Source organism: Vipera berus, assembly GCF_964194415.1.
Source record: "Vipera berus genome assembly, chromosome: 5".
NCBI lineage: Eukaryota > Metazoa > Chordata > Lepidosauria > Squamata > Viperidae > Vipera > Vipera berus.
The window spans coordinates 84,122,751-84,144,602 of record NC_138207.1 but is presented as its reverse complement, the minus strand read 5'-3'; the positions used below and the strand labels follow the sequence as shown (position 1 = coordinate 84,144,602).

General features: G+C 41.7%; 1 protein-coding gene across 1 annotated transcript in view; it reads left to right on the top strand.

Annotated features, from left to right (window-relative positions):
* The window catches only part of CDH23 (cadherin related 23), a 390,425-nt gene that overhangs the window by 189,765 nt on the left and 178,808 nt on the right, over positions 1-21,852 (top strand). The window contains exons 14-18 of the mRNA XM_081328216.1: positions 6,533-6,640; positions 15,447-15,636; positions 16,257-16,402; positions 18,260-18,479; positions 19,832-19,984. Of these exons, the coding sequence (XP_081184342.1) occupies positions 6,533-6,640; positions 15,447-15,636; positions 16,257-16,402; positions 18,260-18,479; positions 19,832-19,984 (817 nt within the window). The remainder of the gene's footprint in view (positions 1-6,532; positions 6,641-15,446; positions 15,637-16,256; positions 16,403-18,259; positions 18,480-19,831; positions 19,985-21,852) is intronic.

The following is a 21,852-nucleotide window of genomic DNA, read 5'->3' as shown; positions in this document are numbered from 1 at the left end:
CCTATCCAGAAAAATTAGCTCACCCATGTTTGGGGTGAAGTGATTTTTCCGCTTGTTAAATCCTTTCAAACTAGATTAATATTTAGTTGCATTTGTATACCGCCCTTTCCCTGAGGACTCAGGGCGGTTTACAGGGAATTAAAAAAAAATCCAACATACAAAAGTTAAAACCATATTAAAAAATATTAAATTGACCCTGTACACGATTAAAACCCCAATTAAAAATTCTCCTCAGCCTGGGCCCGAGAGCTCAAAGAGCCAGGTCTTCAGGCCCCGGCGGAATGATCGGAGGTCGGGGGCAGTTCTCAGCTCCACCGGCAGCTGGTTCCAGATGGCAGGCGCTCCCACTGAGAAGGCCCTATCCCTGGGTGTCACCCGCCGGCAATCTCTCACCGGCGGAACCCTGAGCAGACCCTCCCTGTGGGAGCGCACTGGGCGAAGGGCGTTTGAAGCCGGCAGCAGGTGTTCCCTCAGATACCCCGGACCCAGGCCATGTAGGGCTTTATAGGTAATAACCAGCACCTTGAATTTCACCCGGAGGGCAACCGGAAGCCAATGCAGCTCGCGGAGTAGAGGTGTTACATGGGAGTATCGGGAAACCCCCATTACAACTCGCGCGGCCGCATTCTGCACCAGTTGAAGCCTCCGAGTGGTCTTCAAGGGCAGCCCCATGTAGAGAGCGTTACAGTAGTCCAAACGGGAGGTCACAAGCGCATGAGTGACTGTGCGTAGGGCGTCTCGGTCCAGATAGGGACGCAACTGGCGCACCAGGCGAACCTGTGCAAAAGCCCCCCTGGTCACGGCTCCTATGTGATCTTCAAAATTGAGCCGTGAATCCAGGAGGACGCCCAAGTTGCGAGCCCTATCAACGGGGGGTAACACCTCACCCCCCATCATTAGAGGTGGAATAACTTGGTTAACCCGAGACGCCGATATGCACAGCCACTCAGTCTTGGCGGGATTGAGACGAAGCCTGTTTCTCCCCATCCAGACCTGAACCGCCTCCAGGCACCGGGACATCACGGAGAGGGCATCACTGGGTTGGTTCGGGGTGGAGAGAAAAAGTTGGGTATCATCAGCGTACTGGTGATACCCCACCCCAAAACCACGAATGATCTCGCCCAGCGGCTTCATATAGATGTTGAACAGGAGAGGCGAGAGAACCGACCCCTGAGGGACTCCACAAATGAGAGGCCTCGGGGCGGATCTCTGCCCTCCTGTCAACACCGACTGCGAGCGGCCCTGGAGGTAGGAGGAGAACCACCGTAACACGGTGCCTCCCACTCCCAACCCCCTGAGACGCCGCAGCAGGATACCATGGTCGATGGTATCGAAAGCCGCTGAGAGATCTAATAGGACCAGGACAGAGGAGCAACCCCTGTCCCTAGCCCTCCAGAGATCATTCACCAGCGCGACCAATGCCGTCTCCGTGCTGTGTCCGGGCCTGAAGCCCGATTGGTACGGGTCCAGATAATCAGTTTCCTCCAGGAACAGAGGGAGCTGATGCGCCACCACACTCTCAACAACCTTCGCCAAAAAGCGAAGGTTGGAGACTGGACGATAGTTGATTAAGATATTTCTCTTCCTGTACAGTGTAAGCAAAATGCCAGCATTTGGATGTCTTTGCAGAATTATTTTGAATTCACTACTTATATTTTTATAATTTTTCGTTCAACTCATTAGAGGTTTTCTGAAGCTGAGAATTTTATCTTGTCAGAACAATGACAAGCCTTCTGTGGGTTGACTTGGCAATATAGAGTTCTCGATTTTGATTTAGGACATCAGAGTTTGTACTGTTGCTTCATTATTAAACTTTCTAGATTCTTTTGGTCAGTTATAATTCAACTGAGTCAAACCCATATTTTCAGTTTCAAAATGAGGTGAAAATTCTGTATATGTTAACTTCTGCCTCTTAGAGCATAAGGATAATCAGCATGCCAAGATATTAGTGTAGTAATAATTGTTTTATAATTGTTATTTGTTCTTCCCTCTCCTCCTTTTTCTCCCTGGCTTGGAACGTGTGAGGAAAATACATATTTTAGGCCACATTATTTAAAAGCAGGTCTAATATTTTAATTAGAGAAAAAAGCGAAATGACAAAAAAACTTTGCAAAATTAAGGAAATATTCTCATTTGATCTGGTCTGTCTTTTGCCATAACACTTTCTTTACCACACAATGTTAGAAATTCCTTCCCCTTTCTATTCTGTATTTATTTTATATTTCTTTTCTTTTTTTCCTCTCTCTCTCTCTTGCTTTTTACCTCCTCCTCCTTCCCAGATATCTTGTAAACCATCAACAACTGCTTTTCCGATCAGGTCACTGCCCTTAGGCATGCATCTAATAGGAATTTTAAAGGCTTTAAATAATTTAAAGGGACAGTGAGAGATCAAGGCAGCATATTTAAGCATTTTCTTTCTTTTTCCATTGCAAACTGCTTCCATGATTTGTTGTGATGTCTATAGTTTTAGATGTGATTATTATTTTATTGGCTATTCGGTTGCATTATCTTAAATATATCTAAATTCTTTTGCCTTGGGTTTCTTTTGTGAATTCTGTAAAAAAATTCATTCATAGTGTCATTTTTATTTCATTTCAGGGTAGCATGTATCAGTAAAAGCTGCAGCCTTTAGTATTATATGGTGAAAGAAGAAATGCAAAACTGCTAATGATAAATCTTCTCTGTTCCTTATGCTTTGTTCATATAAGGCAGTGTTTCTTAACTTCAGCAAGTACATAGTACTATCCAATATTTGAGGGGCTGTCATGGGGAAGAAGAAGTTGACCCCTTCTCCATAGCACCTGAGGGCAGGATAAGATGTAATGCAGGGGTCTTCAAACTCAGCCCTTCTATGACTCATGGACTTCAACTCCCAAAATTCCTCAGCCAGTGTGCCTGGCTGAGGAATTCTGGGAGTTGACCTCCATGAGTCATAGAAGGGCCGAGTTTGAAGACCCCTGATGTAATGGACAGAAACTAGTCAAAGAGAAAAGCAACCTAGAACTAAGGAGAAATTTCCTGTCAGTGAGAACAATTAATCGGTGGAACAGCTTGCCTCCAGAAGTTGTAGGTGCTCCATCATCGGAGGTTTTTAAGAAGAGATTCAACAGTGATTTGTCCGGAGTGGTATAGGATCTTCTGCCGTGAGCAGGAGGGTGGGACTAGAAGATCTCCAAGGTCCCTAGTTGAAGTCTACACATCATACAGTTGCTGAAGTTGGCAAACACTGACATAAGGCAATTCAGTGTTCTGGTGGTGGTGACTATTGTTATTTTTACTATTATTATTTGCAGGGGGGGCACTCAGGACATTTACATGGAGGCATCCCCTAAATTTAGACCACCAGAAGCATCCATAGAGAAGAGGAGAGCAAACAACAATGGCAGTAATGTGTGAATACAGTGCGAGCATTTCCCCTTGTATTAGCCCTTCAAGGTAGTCCGGATAAGAAGCACAGTTATAGAACACAGAATAATAGAATTGGAAGGGAGCTTGGAGGACTAGTAGTACAACCCCTACTCAAGCAGGAGACCCTTTACCATTCTGGACAAATAGGTCTCCAGTCTCCTCTGTTTTGTTCTCCTCCTTCCTTGGGGGCCAGATTCAACTGGTGTTGATAAGAAGAGATATTAAGTCCTAGATCAGGGGTAGGCAACCTTGGCTCTTTGATGACTCGTGGACTTCAACTCCCAGAATTCCTGAGCCAGCCATGCTGGCTCAGGAATTCTGGGAGTTGAAGTCCACGAGTCATCAAAGAGCCAAGGTTGCCTACCCTTGTCCTAGATTATGACTGCTGTTTTGATTGTAAGGTTATACAAATAAAATGCTGCAAGACTGAAAGAATTTTTCTCCTCCTGTTCTTTTACTCTCCAGAAAACTAGAAAGGTCCCTTCAGAAATGTTTTACACACACACACACACACACACACACACACACACACCCCTCTTGTGGATTGAGATGTCTTTATAAGACAGTTGTCCGATCTGTGTCTCTTTCTGCTCTTTTCCTAAGTCATTCCTACGTACTGTTACACCTTGTATATTGTGACATTACCAGCAGAGTAGTCCTCAACTTATGACCACAATTGGGTCATTGCTCTAATTTGGTGTGGTCAGAAAGCAACTTATCACATGACCAGGCCCTATTTTAAAACCATTTTTACTGCTGTCATTCAGCAAATCCAGCTTCCCCATCTGATTTTGCTGGTCAGAAGCTGGCTGGGAAGGTCAGCAAGTTGTGATCTCGTGACTGCAAGACACCACAACGGTCATAAATGCAAGCCAGTTGCTGAATGCCCAAATTGTGATCATACGACCTTGGGGTGGTGCGATGGTCACATCTTTGAGGACTTATTCTAAATGGCTTCTTCTGAGGCTGTCGTAACTTGGAATCCTCATTAAACAGTTGTAAGTCAAGGACTACTGTACATACTACTGGACTTTACATTCTAATAATGTAATGAGGTTTACCTCATTAAGATAGAAAGCACAGGATCCTGCAGATATTTCTAATTCCTGCAGGCACAGCAACGCAGATTGGGCTGAGAGGGAAAAACAGAGTCATCCAAAGTGAATTATTTATCCCCTTTCTGGTCAAATGGGAACTAAAATGTGTCTCCTCAGTTCATGTCTGACTGTCCCACCTTTCCAAAGTAAGAATAGCCGGGAAAGGCCCTAACTAGTAATAGATTCACTTTTTTTCTTGCTCATCACTGTCCACAGCCAGGAAGACTATTTAAAGAGGGAGTTTCACTGGTGCATACCCTGAGAATACAAAAGACCCCGATCCCTTGGTTTAAATAAGGCTATTTATCATTTGCTACAATATTGTTACAGTGATTGAGGGGTTAAAGAAGAATTTGTCCATGTCAGCATGCACATTTTGGTGAGCAGTTTAACCTTGAGACATCTGCGCTGGTTGAATTCCTCCTGAGTGCATTGTGTTCTCCCAAATTAAAATAGCATTTATATCTATTGTGCTTCAGCATTATGATTCTGAGGAATAAAAGGTTGTTCTTACCCTGAACCACAGTACTTTCTACAAAGAACAGGCCAATGTTCTCATCTAATAATTCAGACAGGAAAAGTGGTATGGGAACAGTAGTCATGGGAGGCTTTCGTTCTTCATTTTCCATTTCTACTCGTGATAATGAATTTCCTGGACTCCAAAGGAGATACATAGTACAGTCCAAGCAGAATAGAATAGAATAGAATAGAATAGAATAGAATAGAATAGAATAGAATAGAATAGAATAGAATAGAATAGAATAGAATAGAATAGAATAGAATAGAATAGAATAGAATAGAATAGAATAGAAGTCTTCTAGTCCAGCACCCTGCTTGAGCAGGAGAACCTATACCATCTCAGACAGGTGAATGTCTTCTTGTTGTTGTTAGTTGCGAAATCGTGTCCGACGCATCGTGACCCCATGGACAACGGTTCCTCCAGGCCTTCCTGTCCTCTACCATCTTCTGGAGTCCATTTAAGCTCAGGCCTACCCGCTTCAGTGACTCCATCCAGCCACCTCGTTCTCTGTCGTCCCCTTCTTCTCTTGCCCTCAACCTTTCCCAGCATTAGGCTCTTCTCCAATGAGTCCTTCCTTCTCATTAGGTGGCCAAAGTAGTTGAGTTTCAACTTCAGGATCTGGCCTTCTAAAGAGCAGTCAGGGTTGATCTCCTCTAGGACTGACCGGTTTGATAGCCTTGCAATCCAAGGGACTCGCAGGAGTCTTCTCCAGCACCATAGTTCAAAGGCCCCAATTCTTTGGCACTCAGCCTTTCTTATGGTCCAACTTTCACAGCCATACATTGCAACTGCGAAAACCATGCCCTTGACTATACGCACTTTTGTTGGCAGGGATGAATGTCTAGTCTCCTCTTAAAAATCTCCAGTGATGGAGCACCCACTATTTCTGGAGGCAAGCTGTTCCACTGGTTGATTGTCCTCACTGTCAGGAAGTTTCTCCTTAATTCCAGGTGGTTTCTCTTTTTGATCTAGTTGACTGACTATAGGTAGAACCTGACCACAACTGAGCCCAAAATGTCTGTTGCTAAGTGATACATTTGCTAAGTGAGTTTTGCCCCATTTTACAATCTTCCTTGCCACAGTTGTTAGTGAGTCACTGCACTTGTCAAGTTAGTAACACAGCTGTTAAATAAATCTGGCTTCCCCATTGACTTTGCTTGTCAGAAGATCGCAAAAGGTGATCACATGACCTTGAGATAGTGCAAGCCCTGGAGTTAGGACTTAGAGCAGGGGTCTTCAAACTTGGCCCTTTTATGACTTGTGGACCTCAACTCCCAGAATTCCTCAGCCAGGTACGCTGACTGAGGAATTCTGGGAATTGAAGTCCACAAGTCATAAAAGGACCAAGTTTGAAGACCCCTGGCTTAGAGGTTACAGGAGGAGAGTTAATACCTCCTCCACTGTCAACAATGAAGAATAGGTTTGTAAAGGTGCTATAATAGTGCTGGGAGAATCTGTTTAGAATACCTGAAAAAATGTGTGAATATACAACTATGGTTCTTTTCAGGTAAACATCACTTTGCTGGACATCAATGATAATTATCCTGTATGGAAAGATGAGCCATATTTCATCAACCTAGTGGAAATGACCCCTCCCAACTCCGATGTCACAACAGTAGGTATTCAAGTCTACAACACTCACTCTCTTGTGCTGCAGCTTTTATTTCTAATACACAAAAATCACAGTTTGAATCCTATTAGATCTCTTTAGCTTTGCCCTTGTTGGTTAAAATATTTAAAGCATAGTTATAAAATATTAAAGGGGGGAGGAATGGAGTACATAATTGAAACAGGATTCCGCAAATATTTTTAACCAGGTGATCTAAAAAATTGTATACATTTATAAATGCTTGTTTGGACTGCACAAGAAGAAGTCCATTTAGAGGAAGGGTGTTTTCAAAAGAAAATGAGCTAATGGGGAAAAGATAATTAGCACATGTCCCAGCTTTTTCACTTAAGACATGTTTGAACTGATGTCATTTAAGCCCAATACAGAGTCTATAGTGGTCTTTACTTTGGCTTCAAGATTGACTTAGAACAGAGGTCTTCAAACATGGCCCTTTTATGACTTGTGGACTTCAACTCCCAGAATTCCTCAGCCAGCATAAAAGGGCCAAGTTTGAAGACCCCTGACTTAGAATCTCTTTGATATATTCATGAATTCAGTCCTGAGTCCAGTATTTATCCCTTCATATGGTTAAGGTACCACTTCCACCATGAATGTTATCTAGCTAGTTCCGTTGCCCATATGACAAATATTTTTTTTATTATTTCTGCTGCTGCTTTTGTGGGGCACCATGTTGAGACCTACACACCCATTCAAGGAAGCCTGGGCGCCTCCTGCATCTCATTTGCTTCTTGGACATGGATGTCTCATGACGGGAAGGGGGCAATGGGGTGACTACGTTATTAGATTGCAAAAAAGCTTTCAGGATCCATAAAGTATGGGATAGGGTAGGGTAGGGTAGGGTAGGGAAGGGAAGGGAAGGGAAGGGAAGGGAAGGGAAGGGAAGGGAAGGGAAGGGAAGGGAAGGGAAGAACAAAACAGCACTGTAGCTCTCTATATTTGGGGAGGAACAGGCTTCAACTCAACCCGGACAAGACTGAATGGCTGTACATACCGGCATGTCAGGAAATTCAGATTATTCCATCTCTCAATATTGGGGGCGAGTTATTACCCCCCGTAGATAAGGCTCGCAATCTGGGTGTCCTCTTAGATTCACAGCTCTCCTTAGAAGATCATATAGGAGCTGTGACTAGAGGGGCCTTCGCCCAGGTTCGTCTGGTGCGCCAGTTGCGACCCTATCTGGACCTGGATGCCTTACGTACAGTCACCCATGCACTTGTGACCTCTCGTCTAGACTACTGCAACGCTCTTTACATGGGGCTGCCCTTGAGAACCACTCGGAAGCTTCAGCTGGTACAGAGTGCAGCTGCACGAGTTCTTTTGAGGGTCTCCTGATACTCCCATATTACACCTCTGCTCCGTGAGCTGCACTGGCTTCCAGTTACCTTCCGAGTGAAATTCAAGGTGCTGGTAATGACATACAAAGCCCTACATGGCATGGGTCCGGATTACCTACGGGAGCACCTACTGCCGGCGTCATCGTCCCTCCGTCCTATACATTCCCACAGAGAGGGCCTCCTCAGGGTACCACCGGTCAGAGAATGTCGGCTGGTGACCCCCCAGGGGGAGAGCATTCTCGGTGGGTGCTCCAATCCTTTGGAACCGCTTACCAGCTGAACTCCGGATGGCCCCTGACCTTCGCTCCTTCCGGCGTGATCTAAAAACTTATCTATTCGAACAAGCCGGCCTGGCCTGATGGATTTGGGTTTTAAAATTATTTATCTAATGTATTCTTATTTTATTGCCCTGTACAGCGCCCTGAGTCCTCTAGGAGTAGGGCGGTATATAAATCAAATAAATAAATAAATATTTGGGAGTGAGGACAAGAGAATGGAGGGAGCTGCCTTTCTTTAATGAGGTCCATACCTGCATACATTTAGAACATTCCATTATAAGAATTTTGCTTAATTTTGCTTAATCTTTCTCCAACAACCCAAAAAGGTTGGCCCTGACTGTTCTTTGTCTGCTCTAGGGACTCCCCCACTCCCACCGCCACCTCAAAAGCCACCTGCAGGCAATAAATTTCCACGCCTGGTTTATTGTTTCTGAATATGATGTAGTAGCTGCAGCTGGTTTGTTCAGTGTTTCCTTCTGATAGTTTCCGCAGTTTAATAGCAGCATGTCTGAGCATCAGTGTAGGAGGAGTCCTGCTGGGTTTTAGCAGTCTTAAGTAAATTTTCTAGGAAATAAATCCAATTGCAATGAAAGTAACCCAGCTGGTTAAAATCTCACTCTAGAGCTGCAACTGTACGTTAGGAACGCCTTTGTGTCTTTTCGTTTTATTTGAGCTGTAAAAATTTCAGTGGGGAACAGCAAGGGTTAAATGGAACTTCTCCCGTGACATTTGCTTATCAATTTTAGGAGGCAGGCTTATACGATTGGATGTAAAATAATCACTGTGGTTTTAAGTAATAACTGGATTTTCTGGCATTTAATGCAGTGTTTCTCAAACATAATTTCTTTAAAGACCTGGCTGGCTGGGAAATTCTGGGAGTTGAAGTCCACGCACCTTAAAGTTGCAACAGTTGAGAAACAATAATTTAAAGACAATAATTTTGTCTTGTAAAGTTCTTTGAATTAGCAGTAACTGTCCATGAAGATTATTTATTTATAAAGACAGAAACTGTAAAGCAAATTGCAATAAAAAGAAACTGCAGAGGTCAGTTTTAAAGCCCTTTGTAAAAAGTTTATATGAAAGATGTTTCTCGTATTACTTTTTCACAGTGCAGTAATAAACGCCCATGTCCAGGAAGTACGGCATCAAAAAAAGCATCATTTGGGATGCCAATGTAACCAAACATAACCCAGTTCATGCTTGCAATTGAATCAAGTTGGCACACTTTTCACAGAGTACACTTGAAAATTGTTCATATTTCCTTAGTGGAAAATTGTTAATGGCGAATCAGATATCCTGAACAGCAGGTTCATTATTTTCGGTGATTACTGTATGTTTGATTGAGGAGCGCTAAAATTCATCCAATTTTCCCAGTGTCTCCATGAACTGAATCTTGCAGCCAACAGCAATTAAGGCATATAAAAAGTCACAATCCTTGCAATGTTAGTTTATCAGTATATCCTAAAACATAAGGAGTTGTATTGGCACAGTGGTTAGAATGCAGTATTGCAGGCTGACTCTGCACACTGCCAGGAGTTCGAGCCTGACTAGCTCAAGGTTGACTCAGCCTTCTGTCCTTCTGAGGTCGGTAAAAGAGGACCCAGATTGTTGGGGCCAATAGGCTGACTCTATAAACCCCTTAGAGAGAGCTGTAAAATCCCTATGAAGCGATATATAAGTCTAAGTGCTATTGCTATTGCTCTAAAGCTAGAATTCCTTCACCTCCAGTTTCTGCTCTAGAAATTCTATGGCAATTCTCTATGGTTCACCTCCAGTTTCTGCTCTAGAAATTCTATGGCAATTCTCTATGGTTGGATAAACGTAAATCACAGACATGCATAGTCCTTGAACCTGCCTTTACTGCTCCCAACTTTGCAAGCATTCCTGGCCCTTGTGTGTGCAAATCCATGTGTTAGTGTTCTGTTGTGGTTGTTTTTTTAAGTTTTAAAAAATGGCCAGTTTCAACTTTTTCAACCTAGTTTGCGACCTCCTTCAAGGACCTCTTTGAAAGGCATTGATTTAAAGCCCTTCAAATCCCATTGGCAAAATAAAAGAGAGGGAGAAGGGAGAATTATTCTCCATCACACTAGGAGAAAAATGATGGGCGTGAAACAGAAAATAAATGAGGGGAAAGTGAAGAGAATCCACAAAATCATCAAACAAGAAGACCCTGCTTAAAAAAAAAATCCATAATGAAACATTAATCTTCTGGGGAGGTGTGGAAATAGCAAAGGAATCCAGTCCAAGTTCACTCATTGTAAATTAACTCTCAGTTACCTCAAATGGCCTTTGAGGTTTTCTTCTTTCCACATCTAGGAATAATCTTTGCTTTTTGAAAACCCCATCGGCCTTAATTCTACTATAACATCTTGAAAAACAGAAGTTGCAACTTGAAGCATACATTCAGCACATACAGTAGTGTATGTCATGATTGCATGTCCTTAAAACAACACGTTAGAAGTCCAGATCACATTTAAAGTTCCAGCTCTTTTTTCCAGACTGATTTCTTTTCAGTCTATTCATATCACTTGCTGTTTCTTTGCATTTCTTTGTGTTCTTCAGCTTTAATAAGCATAGCAGTAGCAATAGCACTTAGATTTGTATACCGCTTCACAGTGCTTTACAGCAGAGGTCCCCAACCTTTTGGGCACCAGTTACATGGAGAGAGGTTTTTCCGCGGAGCAGATGGGGCATGGTTTTGGGCGCTGCCTGCATCCTGTGGATGGGGCTTTCCTTATTTGTGCAGACCGGTTGCTGGTATGCCGCGGCCTGGTACTGGTCCACAGACTGGGGGTTGAGGACCCCTGATTTAGACCACAACCTACTACTGGATAAGGTAGAAAAATGTGGGTTAGACCAGAGGTCCCCAACCTTTTGGGCACCAGGGACCGGTTACATGGAGAGAGGTTTTTCCGCAGACCGGACGGGGGGGATGGTTTTGTGTGCTGCTTGCATCTCGCGGATGGGGCTTTGCTTGTTTGTGTGGCCCGATTGCTGGCATGCCGCGGCCCGGTACCAGTCCACGGACCGGGGGTTGGGGACCCCTGCTTTACAGCCTCCTCTGAGAGGTTTACAGAGTCAGCACATTTGACCCCAACAATCTGAGTCCTCATTTTACCGACCTCAGAAGGATGGAAAGCTGAGGAAACCTTTGGAGCGGTGCACGCGCACCTCCGTGCGAATGGGCAGCGGCGCCGCTCTTTGGGAAAGCTGCCGCGGCACGTTTGCAGGCTGCCTATGATATATAAAGATTTTTCATTCTTAATTCTTACAAGAAATGTATTCATTTGTTATTCACCCCCATTCTCTAATGAAAGCATTTTTTTATTTATTTACAAGGAGATGAGCAAATTAATTTATCATCAGGAAGCTGCAACCCTGTAAACTCATTTTTTTTTAAAAGAAACTGATCAGACCGACATTGTCAAGGCTTTCTATAGCCTTCTTACTCCCCAGAACACATTTGCAAAACTACAAAGTAATAATAATAATAAAGTTGGAATGGAACCTTGGAGGTCATCTAGTCCAAAGTTTGGGAACCCCGTCTCCTGCGGCTCCCAGCCGCCCGGTGCGCGCGCACCTCTTCGAACGAGCAGTGGTGCACGCGCACCTCTCCAAATGGAGAGTGGCACCGCCCGTTTGGAGAGGTGCGCACGCACCTCTCCGAATGGGCGGAGGTGCGCGTGCACCTCCCCAAACCTTTGGAGCGGTGCACGCGCACCTCCGTGCAAATGGGCAGCGGCGCCGCTCTTTGGGAAAGCTGCCGCGGCACGTTTGCAGGCTGCCTATGATATATAAAGATTTTTCATTCTTAATTCTTACAAGAAATGTATTCATTTGTTATTCACCCCCATTCTCTAATGAAAGCATTTTTTTATTTATTTACAAGGAGATGAGCAAATTAATTTATCATCAGGAAGCTGCAACCCTGTAAACTTTAAAAGACACTGTAAAGTAAAAATCATAAAAAGTAGGCCTTGCTGATGTGAATTATATAAGAAATCAGTGGAATCTAAATCAGAAGCAATCAGTCAAATCTAAATCAGGGACAGGTTTCTTTTTTTAAAAAAAAATCATTTTTTTAAAAAAAATTCTGACATGTGAGGAATCCTGAGGTTCAAACAACTGGTGAAAGATGTAGCCATGGCAGTTGGTAGAAGTTCTTGGATATGCCTGCCTCAGGAAGCTCATGAGCAGACCGCCACAATGGGTCTGCTCTTAAAAATAATGATTGGGCAATATTGGAAGAAGGAAGAACTGCCGACTATAGAAGAATGGACTTTAAAAGTTTCCAACCTGGCGGAAATGGCAAAGATTTCAGCGTACTTGAAAGACCATTCGCAACAGAGATATATTGTGGAGTGGAAAAAAATGGATTGATTATATCCAGAATAAATATGGGACTAAAAAGTTTCACCTAGCATTTGAATAAGTATTGATGTGATATTTATATTACTTGTAGTTATTTTATAAGAGTTAAAGTGCGATAGATTTAATAGTTTATTGTTGTTTGCATAAGATAGATTATGATTGTTTGTATTTTTATACCTTGTATTTAGCTCTGGGAAGTCGGGGAGGGGGGAGGGGGAAGGGAAGGGGGTGTTGGGGAGGGTTGGGGAGAGGGGAGGGGGTTGGGAGGGGTTTTGTTTTGTTATAAAAAATGTATTGTAAAACTTTTCAATAAAAAAATAATAATGATTGATTGATTTATTCATTCATTCATTCATTCATTCATTTTTACATTAGTGAACTAACCACTATTAGTTTTAAAACTCTGCCTTCCCACAGCGTTGTTAAAAAAAAACAAAGATTGGCATGTCTTTAATACAAACACGTGTGTAAAGGAAAACACTATGTAGACCTCCATCAAAAAATGGCTTGTTTGTTCATTTTAAGAGACTTGTGTAGCCACTATCGTCAGTGCTGGGATTCAAATATGTGAACAACCGGTTCTTTGTGTGGATGCCGCTTCCAGAAGTCCATTCTGGGTCTGGGCAACAAAAAATTAGCTACCAGTTCTACCAAACTGGTGCGAACCAGCTGAATCCCACCACTGACTGTAGTGTAACAATAACCCTGGACAGTGCACAAAATATTTAAAAAACCAAAAACCAAAAAAAACCCCAAACGATAAAATAAAAATCAATTAAAAACTTTAAAGGCTCGTATCACCCTGGGGTTGCATATATCTGCACACCATCTTGTTGGGCTGAAGCCTGAGTCTATAATGCAGGGGTGTCAAACTCAATTTCATTGAGGGCCGCATCAGCATTGCAGTTGCCCTCAAGGGGCCGGGTGGGTATGGCCAGGGTGGGCGTGGCCTACTGGGTGGGCGTGACTAGAGTGCGTATGGCCTACTGGGTGGGCGTGGCCAGCTCTACATTGTTCGCATCAAGGGTGCCTATGGGGGCCTGGGCAGGAGTGGGACAGATCTGAGGGTCTCTGGGCCAGGGTCAAGGCAGTGGGGGCCGTTCCCTCACTGTTTCCAGGATGGCTTCGCCGGCCACATGAAACCACTTCGCGGGCCGGATCCGGCCCCCGGGCCTTGTGTTTGACATGTCTGCTATAATGGGTCGAATGAATCCACCCTGAGATCATTTATTTGGGACTTACACCTCCCATTATGAATTTAATTTAGTGAACCGATTGTCCAGGATGATACCATAGTTAAAAATAAACATTGATAGAAAAAACGCACTCATTTATTTCAGAGACTTAATTTTCATTCTCGAGAAGTTTACCATTCCTTGTAAGAAGCGGCTGTATTTCAGAGTTTTAAGTGAGTCTGTGCCACACTCCCTAATTTAAACTGTTCCTGAAGATCTGCACAAATATAATACCAGATCTGTCATGCATGTATAAATTCCAACAGTGGACCTGCTGTGAATGTATTTGCACTAGAAAGCAGTTCAGGAATTCTTTGCTTGATGGGTAAGCTTGTTTAGTCCTCACTGCTAGTGCAAATTGATGAATATTTAAATACACTGCAATATATAACTGAAGGATGCTCTTTAATATCCCAAATAGCAGTTTCTTGTCAGATGAGCTGATACTAAAATGCTGTGATTTTTATTCTTGGTAGAATTTTCTCTTCTCCCGATTTTTAGTATTGCTGCGGGAGAAGGGCGGTATACAAATTAAATAAATAAATAAATAAATAAAATCATAAAAGAAGTATTTTAATATTTCCTGATCACATGAGGGTTCTTGTGGATAAGACATTCATTCTGCGTTTGCTTCACTCCAATCACTGACTATTAGGAAAAGCTTAGGTGCCCTCATCTTTCCTTTATAATTATTCCATCTTCCTTCAATACTTCTTACATCATTTTCTCACTATTGAAAAACATTAAGGAAGAATAGCTGTGGAATGTTTTTGGACTGGCAATGAATTAGTCGTACATCTCAAACACCCAAGGGTCTTGAACACTTTAAATTTGTCAAGTTTCAGAAGGAACGTGATGAGGTAGAAGGAAAGTTCATTTTTCTTCTATAATTATAAAGTTTCCTAGATTGCATAGATTGGGTAGCCACTAGATCAGGGGTCTTCAAACTTGGCCCTTTTATGACTTGTGGACTTCAACTCCCAGAATTCCTCAGCCAGGCATGTGGTAGATTTGAGTTTTACAGCTTCAACGAGATTACAAGTGATGCTTGTATCCTAAGCATTTCCATTTCATAATTGAAACAAATGCTCAAGAAATGAAAAAGGTTGTTTAAAATTTCTTCATATACCGCCCACTATAGAAGAATGGGTGTTTAAAGTTTCGAATCTTGCAGAAATGTCTAAGATTTCTGCTTATTTGAAAGATCATTCACAGGAAAGATATATTTCAGTTTGGAGGAGATGGATAAATTATATTCAGAACAAATATGGGACTAAAAAGTTCCATTTAGCTTATGAGTAGATTTTAGTGGGATATTGTTATTGGTACGTTGTTTGTAGTTATGTTAAAGGGGAGTTAAAGCACATTATGAATTTGGTTAATTGTATATTATGCATAATTTTTATTTAGAATATGATTATTGTAACTATAATCCTGTATTTAGCTCTGGGAAGTGGGTGGGTTAGGGGTGGGAGGGATTTGGGGATATATTGTAAAATTTTGTTTTTGTAAAACTCTTTAATAAAAAAAATTCTTCATATACCAATAAAGCACACCTTTCTGATTTCTGTAGGTGGTAGCTTTTGATCCAGACCTGGCAGAAAATGGTTCCCTTGTCTACAGCATCAGACCACCAAATAAGTTTTACAGCCTTAATAGCACCACAGGGAAGATTCGGACAACAGGGGTTGTGTTGGACCGAGAAAATCCAAACCCCCAAGAAGCTGAGCTCATGAGGAAGATTGTGGTCTCTGTCACTGATCGTACGTTTAAGTTATATTAGCTGCTTCGTTATGGTTTTTGCTAGGATTTACTTTGACGTATCTATTGTATATTGTTGATAAAATTTGGCTTTTCTCTCACATATTACAGGGTTTTGAAATGGGTATTTCTTTAAAAGTGCTGCTTTCTAAATTCTGCTTTTGTGGTCTAGTGTAATTGAATTTTTTGACATTTCCCAAGACTACCTAATCCTTGAAGATTTCCACTTCATTTTAAGATGGTTCACTATGACAGTTTCCTAGAACAGGGGTCTTCCAAGTTGGCCCTTTTATGACCTGTGGACTTCAACTCCCAGAATTCCTCAGCCAGGTACGCTGGCCGAGGAATTCTGGGAGTTGAAGTCCACAAGTCATAAAAGGGCCAAGTTTGAAAACCCCTGTCCTAAAAAGTCTCTTTAACACAGGGGTCTTCAAACTTGGCCCTTTTATGACTTGTGGACTTCAACTCCCAGAATTCCTCAGCCAGGCACGCTGGCTGAGGAATTCTGGTAGTTGAAGTCCACAAGTCATAAAAGGGCCAAGTTTGAAGACCCCTGCTTTAACAGGTTTCAATGGAAAAGGTCCTGGTGCGATTGATTTTGTGACTTTTCTGACCCCTGCAGGTGGGAGGCCACCATTACGGGCCACAAGCAGTGCCACTGTGTTTGTAAACTTACTGGACCTTAATGACAATGATCCCACCTTCCAGAACTTGCCTTTTATCACTGAGATTCCTGAGGGTCTTCCAGCAGGGTCATCTGTCTTCCAAGTGAGTCTTTAAGTATATGCTAACTAAAAGACTGAGGAGCATAGTTTGATCTATGTTAAAATCGGATTAGTGATAGGGCATTTTCTTCTCAGCAGTTTGATTACAAGGTAGTCCTCAACTTACAACCACAACTGGGATCAGAATTTCCATTGCTAAGCAAGGTGGTTGTTAAGTGCGTCGTGTCTGATTTTACAACCTTTTTGCCATGGTCATTAAGTGAATCCAGCTTACCCCCACTGATTTTGCTTCCCGGAAGCTAGCTGGGAAGGTCACAAATGGCAATCACATGATCTTGGGACACTGCAACCTTCCTATTTCCATGCTGGTTGCCAAGGGCCTGGATTTTTATCATGTGACTGCAGGGACGCTACAGTCATAAGTCACCTTTTCCAGTTGTAACTTCAAGCGGTCATTAAACAAATAGTTGCAAGTCGAGGATTAAATGATCAGATGCTGTTTCTTTTGATATTATCTTTCCATTTTGTAGGGTAAGATCAGGAAGAAGTTGGGAGAGTTAAAGATAATGATGAAGCAGCAGCTGGATAGCACAGTTTTTCTCAACGTCAACAAATTTAAGGTGTGTGGACTGCAACTCCCAGAATTCCCCGTCAGCATGCTGGGAGTTTACGTTCACACACTTTAAAATTGCTAAGATTGAAAAATACTACGATAGTGGGCTAAACCCTCGTTCATCCACAGGAGTTAGTCCACCCTCCAGAGGGAGTATACATTAAGAAATTTTTTCTCAACTTTATTCAGGAAAATCTGATTAAATGTCAGGAATCAACACTGCTAACATTTTGTGTTTGTTTTGTCATTACCTTGCTTTGGATAATATCCTCTTTCCTATCATAGTTGAATTGTGTCTTTTATTATCATCTAACTTATGCTTAAATTTATTTCCTATATTTAAAAGTAAGCAAGAGATTTAAATGTCAGTAATAATTTATAAAAGCCCCTCGGGTTGCTTCCCAATCTACTATTTGAACACCATTTCATTAAGCTTTGTAATGCAAAATTCAGCTATGGTAGGAGTGGGTGGAAAAAAATAAAAATAATTTAATAGTATCACTATTACACTTAATGCAAGTAAATATACTGTGAATTAGCCTGACAAATTAAAAATAGCAGTGAGTTTTATATCTAGTGATAGATAAGGTTCACTCTTGTTTGCCAAGATTACATTAAACATAAAGTGATACCTTGGTACTTAACTGCTTCAAAACTCATCAAATTTGGTACTAGATCAGAGGGTGTCAAACTCACAACGTCACGTGACATGTCGCAATGTATCGTGACTTTTTTGCCATTGCCGGCAGTGGGGGTGGGCGGGGTTTCGCTATGATGCATCCGGCCTCTGGGCCAGCAGTTTGACACCCCTGTGCTAGACTCTTTTTGATGCAAAAATGTTGTTGTACACACAACAAAATGTGTTGTACTGATTGTTTGGTACTTGATGTGCTGTGACAGGAAGAAGGGGACAGCCATCGAGGATGGACAGGAAGTTGGCCATGCCAGGAAGGTTGCTGACATAGGAAAAGGGACAGATAGAAAGTTCTTCCCAGCTTAAACAAAGGGGTTACATGTTTGGTAATCATCACTTTTAGTACTTGTCTCACCTCCCAGAAACAATTAATGATGAACACAGAACTACCACTGTTTGAAAAAGCCGGCTTCCATGATGCTCCATTAAAAAAAATATTCAATGCTGGTGTAGTGGCTCCATAAAAGAAAATGTTGAGAACTGCTACCAGTTGTCTCAAGAAAATAAATTGCTAACACTAGACTTTTTTTAAAAAAAAGTGGTTTTCTTTTCAGCAGAATATGTTCCTCAAAGTCTTGTGCTTTGTGTCCTAGGTGGTGGCCATAGATCTTGACAAGGACTTGAATGGCCAAGTGACATATCGCATGCAGGTGGGCATGCCCAGGATGGACTTTGTCATCAACAGCAAGACTGGTCTTATCAACTCCACCACTATTCTAGACAGGGAAAGAATTGCTGAATACTACTTGAGGGTAGTAGCAAGCGATGCAGGGGAACCATCCAAAAGTTCTACTAGCACCCTCACAGTCAGAGGTGATTGATGGACTGAAGCACTCTGAAGGCTGGCTCAATATCATGACTATATCATATTTTAAATATGCATGAGTGAGTGGGGAGGGTGGTTCTCCAAAGCTTGCACAGGGATTTCTTTCTTGTTCTAATAGCTCTAAATCATTTTCAGTGCATTAGCTGAGTCAGTAGAGCATCATTTGTGGGTTAGTGCCTTCTCAGTTGGCTCAAATACAGCCAGACTTGGAGAAACAAAATGTGCCATGTGTCCTGAGTTAGCCTGGATATGAATAATAAAATCATACAAATCAGTGTTTCACAAACTTGGCAACTTTAAGATATGTAGACTTTATGCTGGTCGGGGAATTCTGGGAGCTGAAGTCCACAAATCTTAAAAATTGCTTAGTTTGAGAAACACCAGTATAAATTATGGCAGGAAGTTACTTCAGACTGTTCCAGAAAGGAAGAATTTCTTTGCATTTATGGGTTAAATTTCTATCTTTATTTTTTGCAACTCTGGGTGGTATTCATAATGTTTCCTCCTTCTGTTTTGCACAGGATAATCACCTTGAGTTATGGGTTGGGCTGAGAGAGAGTAACTGGCCCAAACTTACCCAGCCAACTTCTATGCTTAAGGATGGCCTAGGTCTTCCATTTACTAGTCCAGCATCAAAACCATTACACCAAACTGTCTCCAACATCTGGAATAATATATCATATTATAATCGTATATAGTACATCATTTTCTATCTGAGTTAATATTACTAGTATAAATATGTTTATTATGTTTTCCTATTTTATCACTTTATTTTTCAACTTACTTCTCATTTCTCTAGCTCGCTCTCTCACTCCAGAAATTCTAGTGCAGCCAAACAGTTCAATGGCCTAAAACAGGGGTCCTCAAAAATGGCCACTTTTAAGACTTGTGGACTTTAACTCCCAGAATTCCCTAGCCAGCATGGCTAGCTGGGGAATTCTGGGAGTTGAAGTCCACAAGTCTTAAAAGTGGCCATGTTTGAGGATCCCTGGCCTAAAAGACTGCAATCTCTGTTAGTTCATTCCCTCCCTTTCCCCTTTCAGCTCTGCAGCTGAGCGTTTTTCAAACCTAGCAACTTTAAGACATGTGCTACCTGGGGAATTTAGGGAGCTATAAGTCCACACATCTGTTCTTCCTTTAATTTAGCTTGCTTTTATATAATGTTGTAGCCACTTTCCTGGTCTTTGACCATAAAAAAATAATAAAGACATACAGTACCTACCTAATAAAAGTAATTTGGCAGTAACTGCTGTATAGCTGGTTGTAGGTTCTTTAAGGAAGACAAGAGAGTACTTCTATAGCGCCCCGGAATGAAATTTGATCAAATTCTCTCTTATAGTTTTAGATGTGAATGATGAAAACCCTACCTTCTTCCCAGCTGTCTACAATGTGTCGCTTCTGGAAAATATACCACGCGACTTCAAAGTGGTCCGTCTGAATTGTACTGACACGGATATGGGCCTCAATGCTGAACTTAGTTATTTCATCACAGGTATGAGCTTCCACACCTTCGGGCTAAGAAGCCACCCGCTTCACAGGTGACACATAACAGAAGCCACTTAGTTCTGTCTTTATTGCTGTTTTTATTTCAGATTGATATCTCGCCATATCCCGAAGGTTTGAGGGGTGGTGCTGACAAGTTATTCAGTCTTTTTAAGAATGTTTGAACTGATGTCTTGTAGGGTCAATACAGAGTCTGTACTGGTCTTTACTTCAGTTTCAAGATTGACTTAGAATCTCTTTGATATATTCATGAATCCATATCTCGCCGTATCCCAGAGTTTTGGGATATGGTGCCGACAAGTTATTCAGTCGTTTTAAAAATGTTTCATGGGTTTACAGTACAGAGATCCAAGAGGAAAAAGAAAGAATGTATGAAGAGAAACATGTACAAAGTTATACAGTCCTGTTAATAGGCCATACGAAGGGACCTGATTGCAGGGACACTTCCCCCCCCCCCGATGCGTGCCTTAATTTATTTCCGAGAGAACCATCATCTGATTCTTTTCTTGCAAAGTGGAGCTTCTGCCAATCCATCTCTTTGCTCATAACTTGACAGGGGAGGCAACATCTTCCATTGACAATAGTCTGTTCTCTTACCCGCCAGAATCGTGAGAGCATCGGTGCAAAGCATTAGGGGAAGTAAATCTCTCTCAGCAAGTGGAGGCTTTCATCCTGCCATTTTCAAGGCTAATTTGCATGGAGATTTGCATATATTTTCCTATAATGTTTTGCAAATGATAGCAGAACTGTTTTGGGTTGTTTGCTCCTGAGAATTATCTATGCCTCATCAGACTGAAAGAGTCATCAGCTGCCTTATGTCTGCTGAATGTGAATGTGACAGTTTGAAGAAGGCATTGTGGCTGAATTCATTTGCAGTTGTTTGTTGAGGTGTAGCCAGGTATGTTAAATTCAGATGTAGACGCCGAAAAGATCTAAAGTTCCATTCTAAACATGCATTCTTACAGCAGATCGTGTTTCATTTTAGGCCTGGTTTTTTTTTTAGATTTACATGATTCCAGTCGCAGAATATATGAAATGGTTTTGTTTGGCCATGATACTTTGTGCCTATTTGAAAATATGTTTTTAAATAGATAGATAGATAGATAGATAGATAGATAGATAGATAGATAGATAGATAGATAGATAGATAGATAGATAGATAGATAGATAGATAGATGATAGATAGATAGATAGATAGATAGATAGATAGATAGATAGATAGATAGATAGATAGATAAAACCTTTTGGATAGTGAAATAATAAAGGAGACTTCTCCTCTCTCTTGTGTACAATTTCATTTTGTGCATATATTTTAATTTTTAATTTTATAACTTCATTTAGGCCATTCAGGATAATAATCAGGTGTTATAGGATCTGAGCTATTAAGTGAAAGCCCATTCTTCAAAGATCTTGTCTATTCTACACATTGCATAACGTACATTAAAAAGATTACTTGTTTCACATTTAATGATATATTCTGAAATAAATGTTAAGCCCCAGTGTTTTAGAGGAAGAGATTAAAAATGTAGTGCTGGTTTGCCCAGATTTGATCCACCAAACAAAGTATTGTGTGGTATGCTATTATCTATTGCCACCTGCAATGTTTATTGATCATCCAGGCTTGCTCCCACCATTTCTGAACAGCAGAAAAAATAGCAAAAGTTACTAAACCTTTGAAAAACTGGCTGGTGCTTGACACCAAAGAAGCATTTGGACATGGCTGATTGGTGATCAGAAGTTGGCTTCTATGATCTCTCCTTTGTTGAAACCAGTGAGACATAAAAGTACATGCTTTTAATTGGATAAATGTTCTTTAGCTGGTTCTCACTGTAAGGTGGACTATCTGTGCTTGCATCG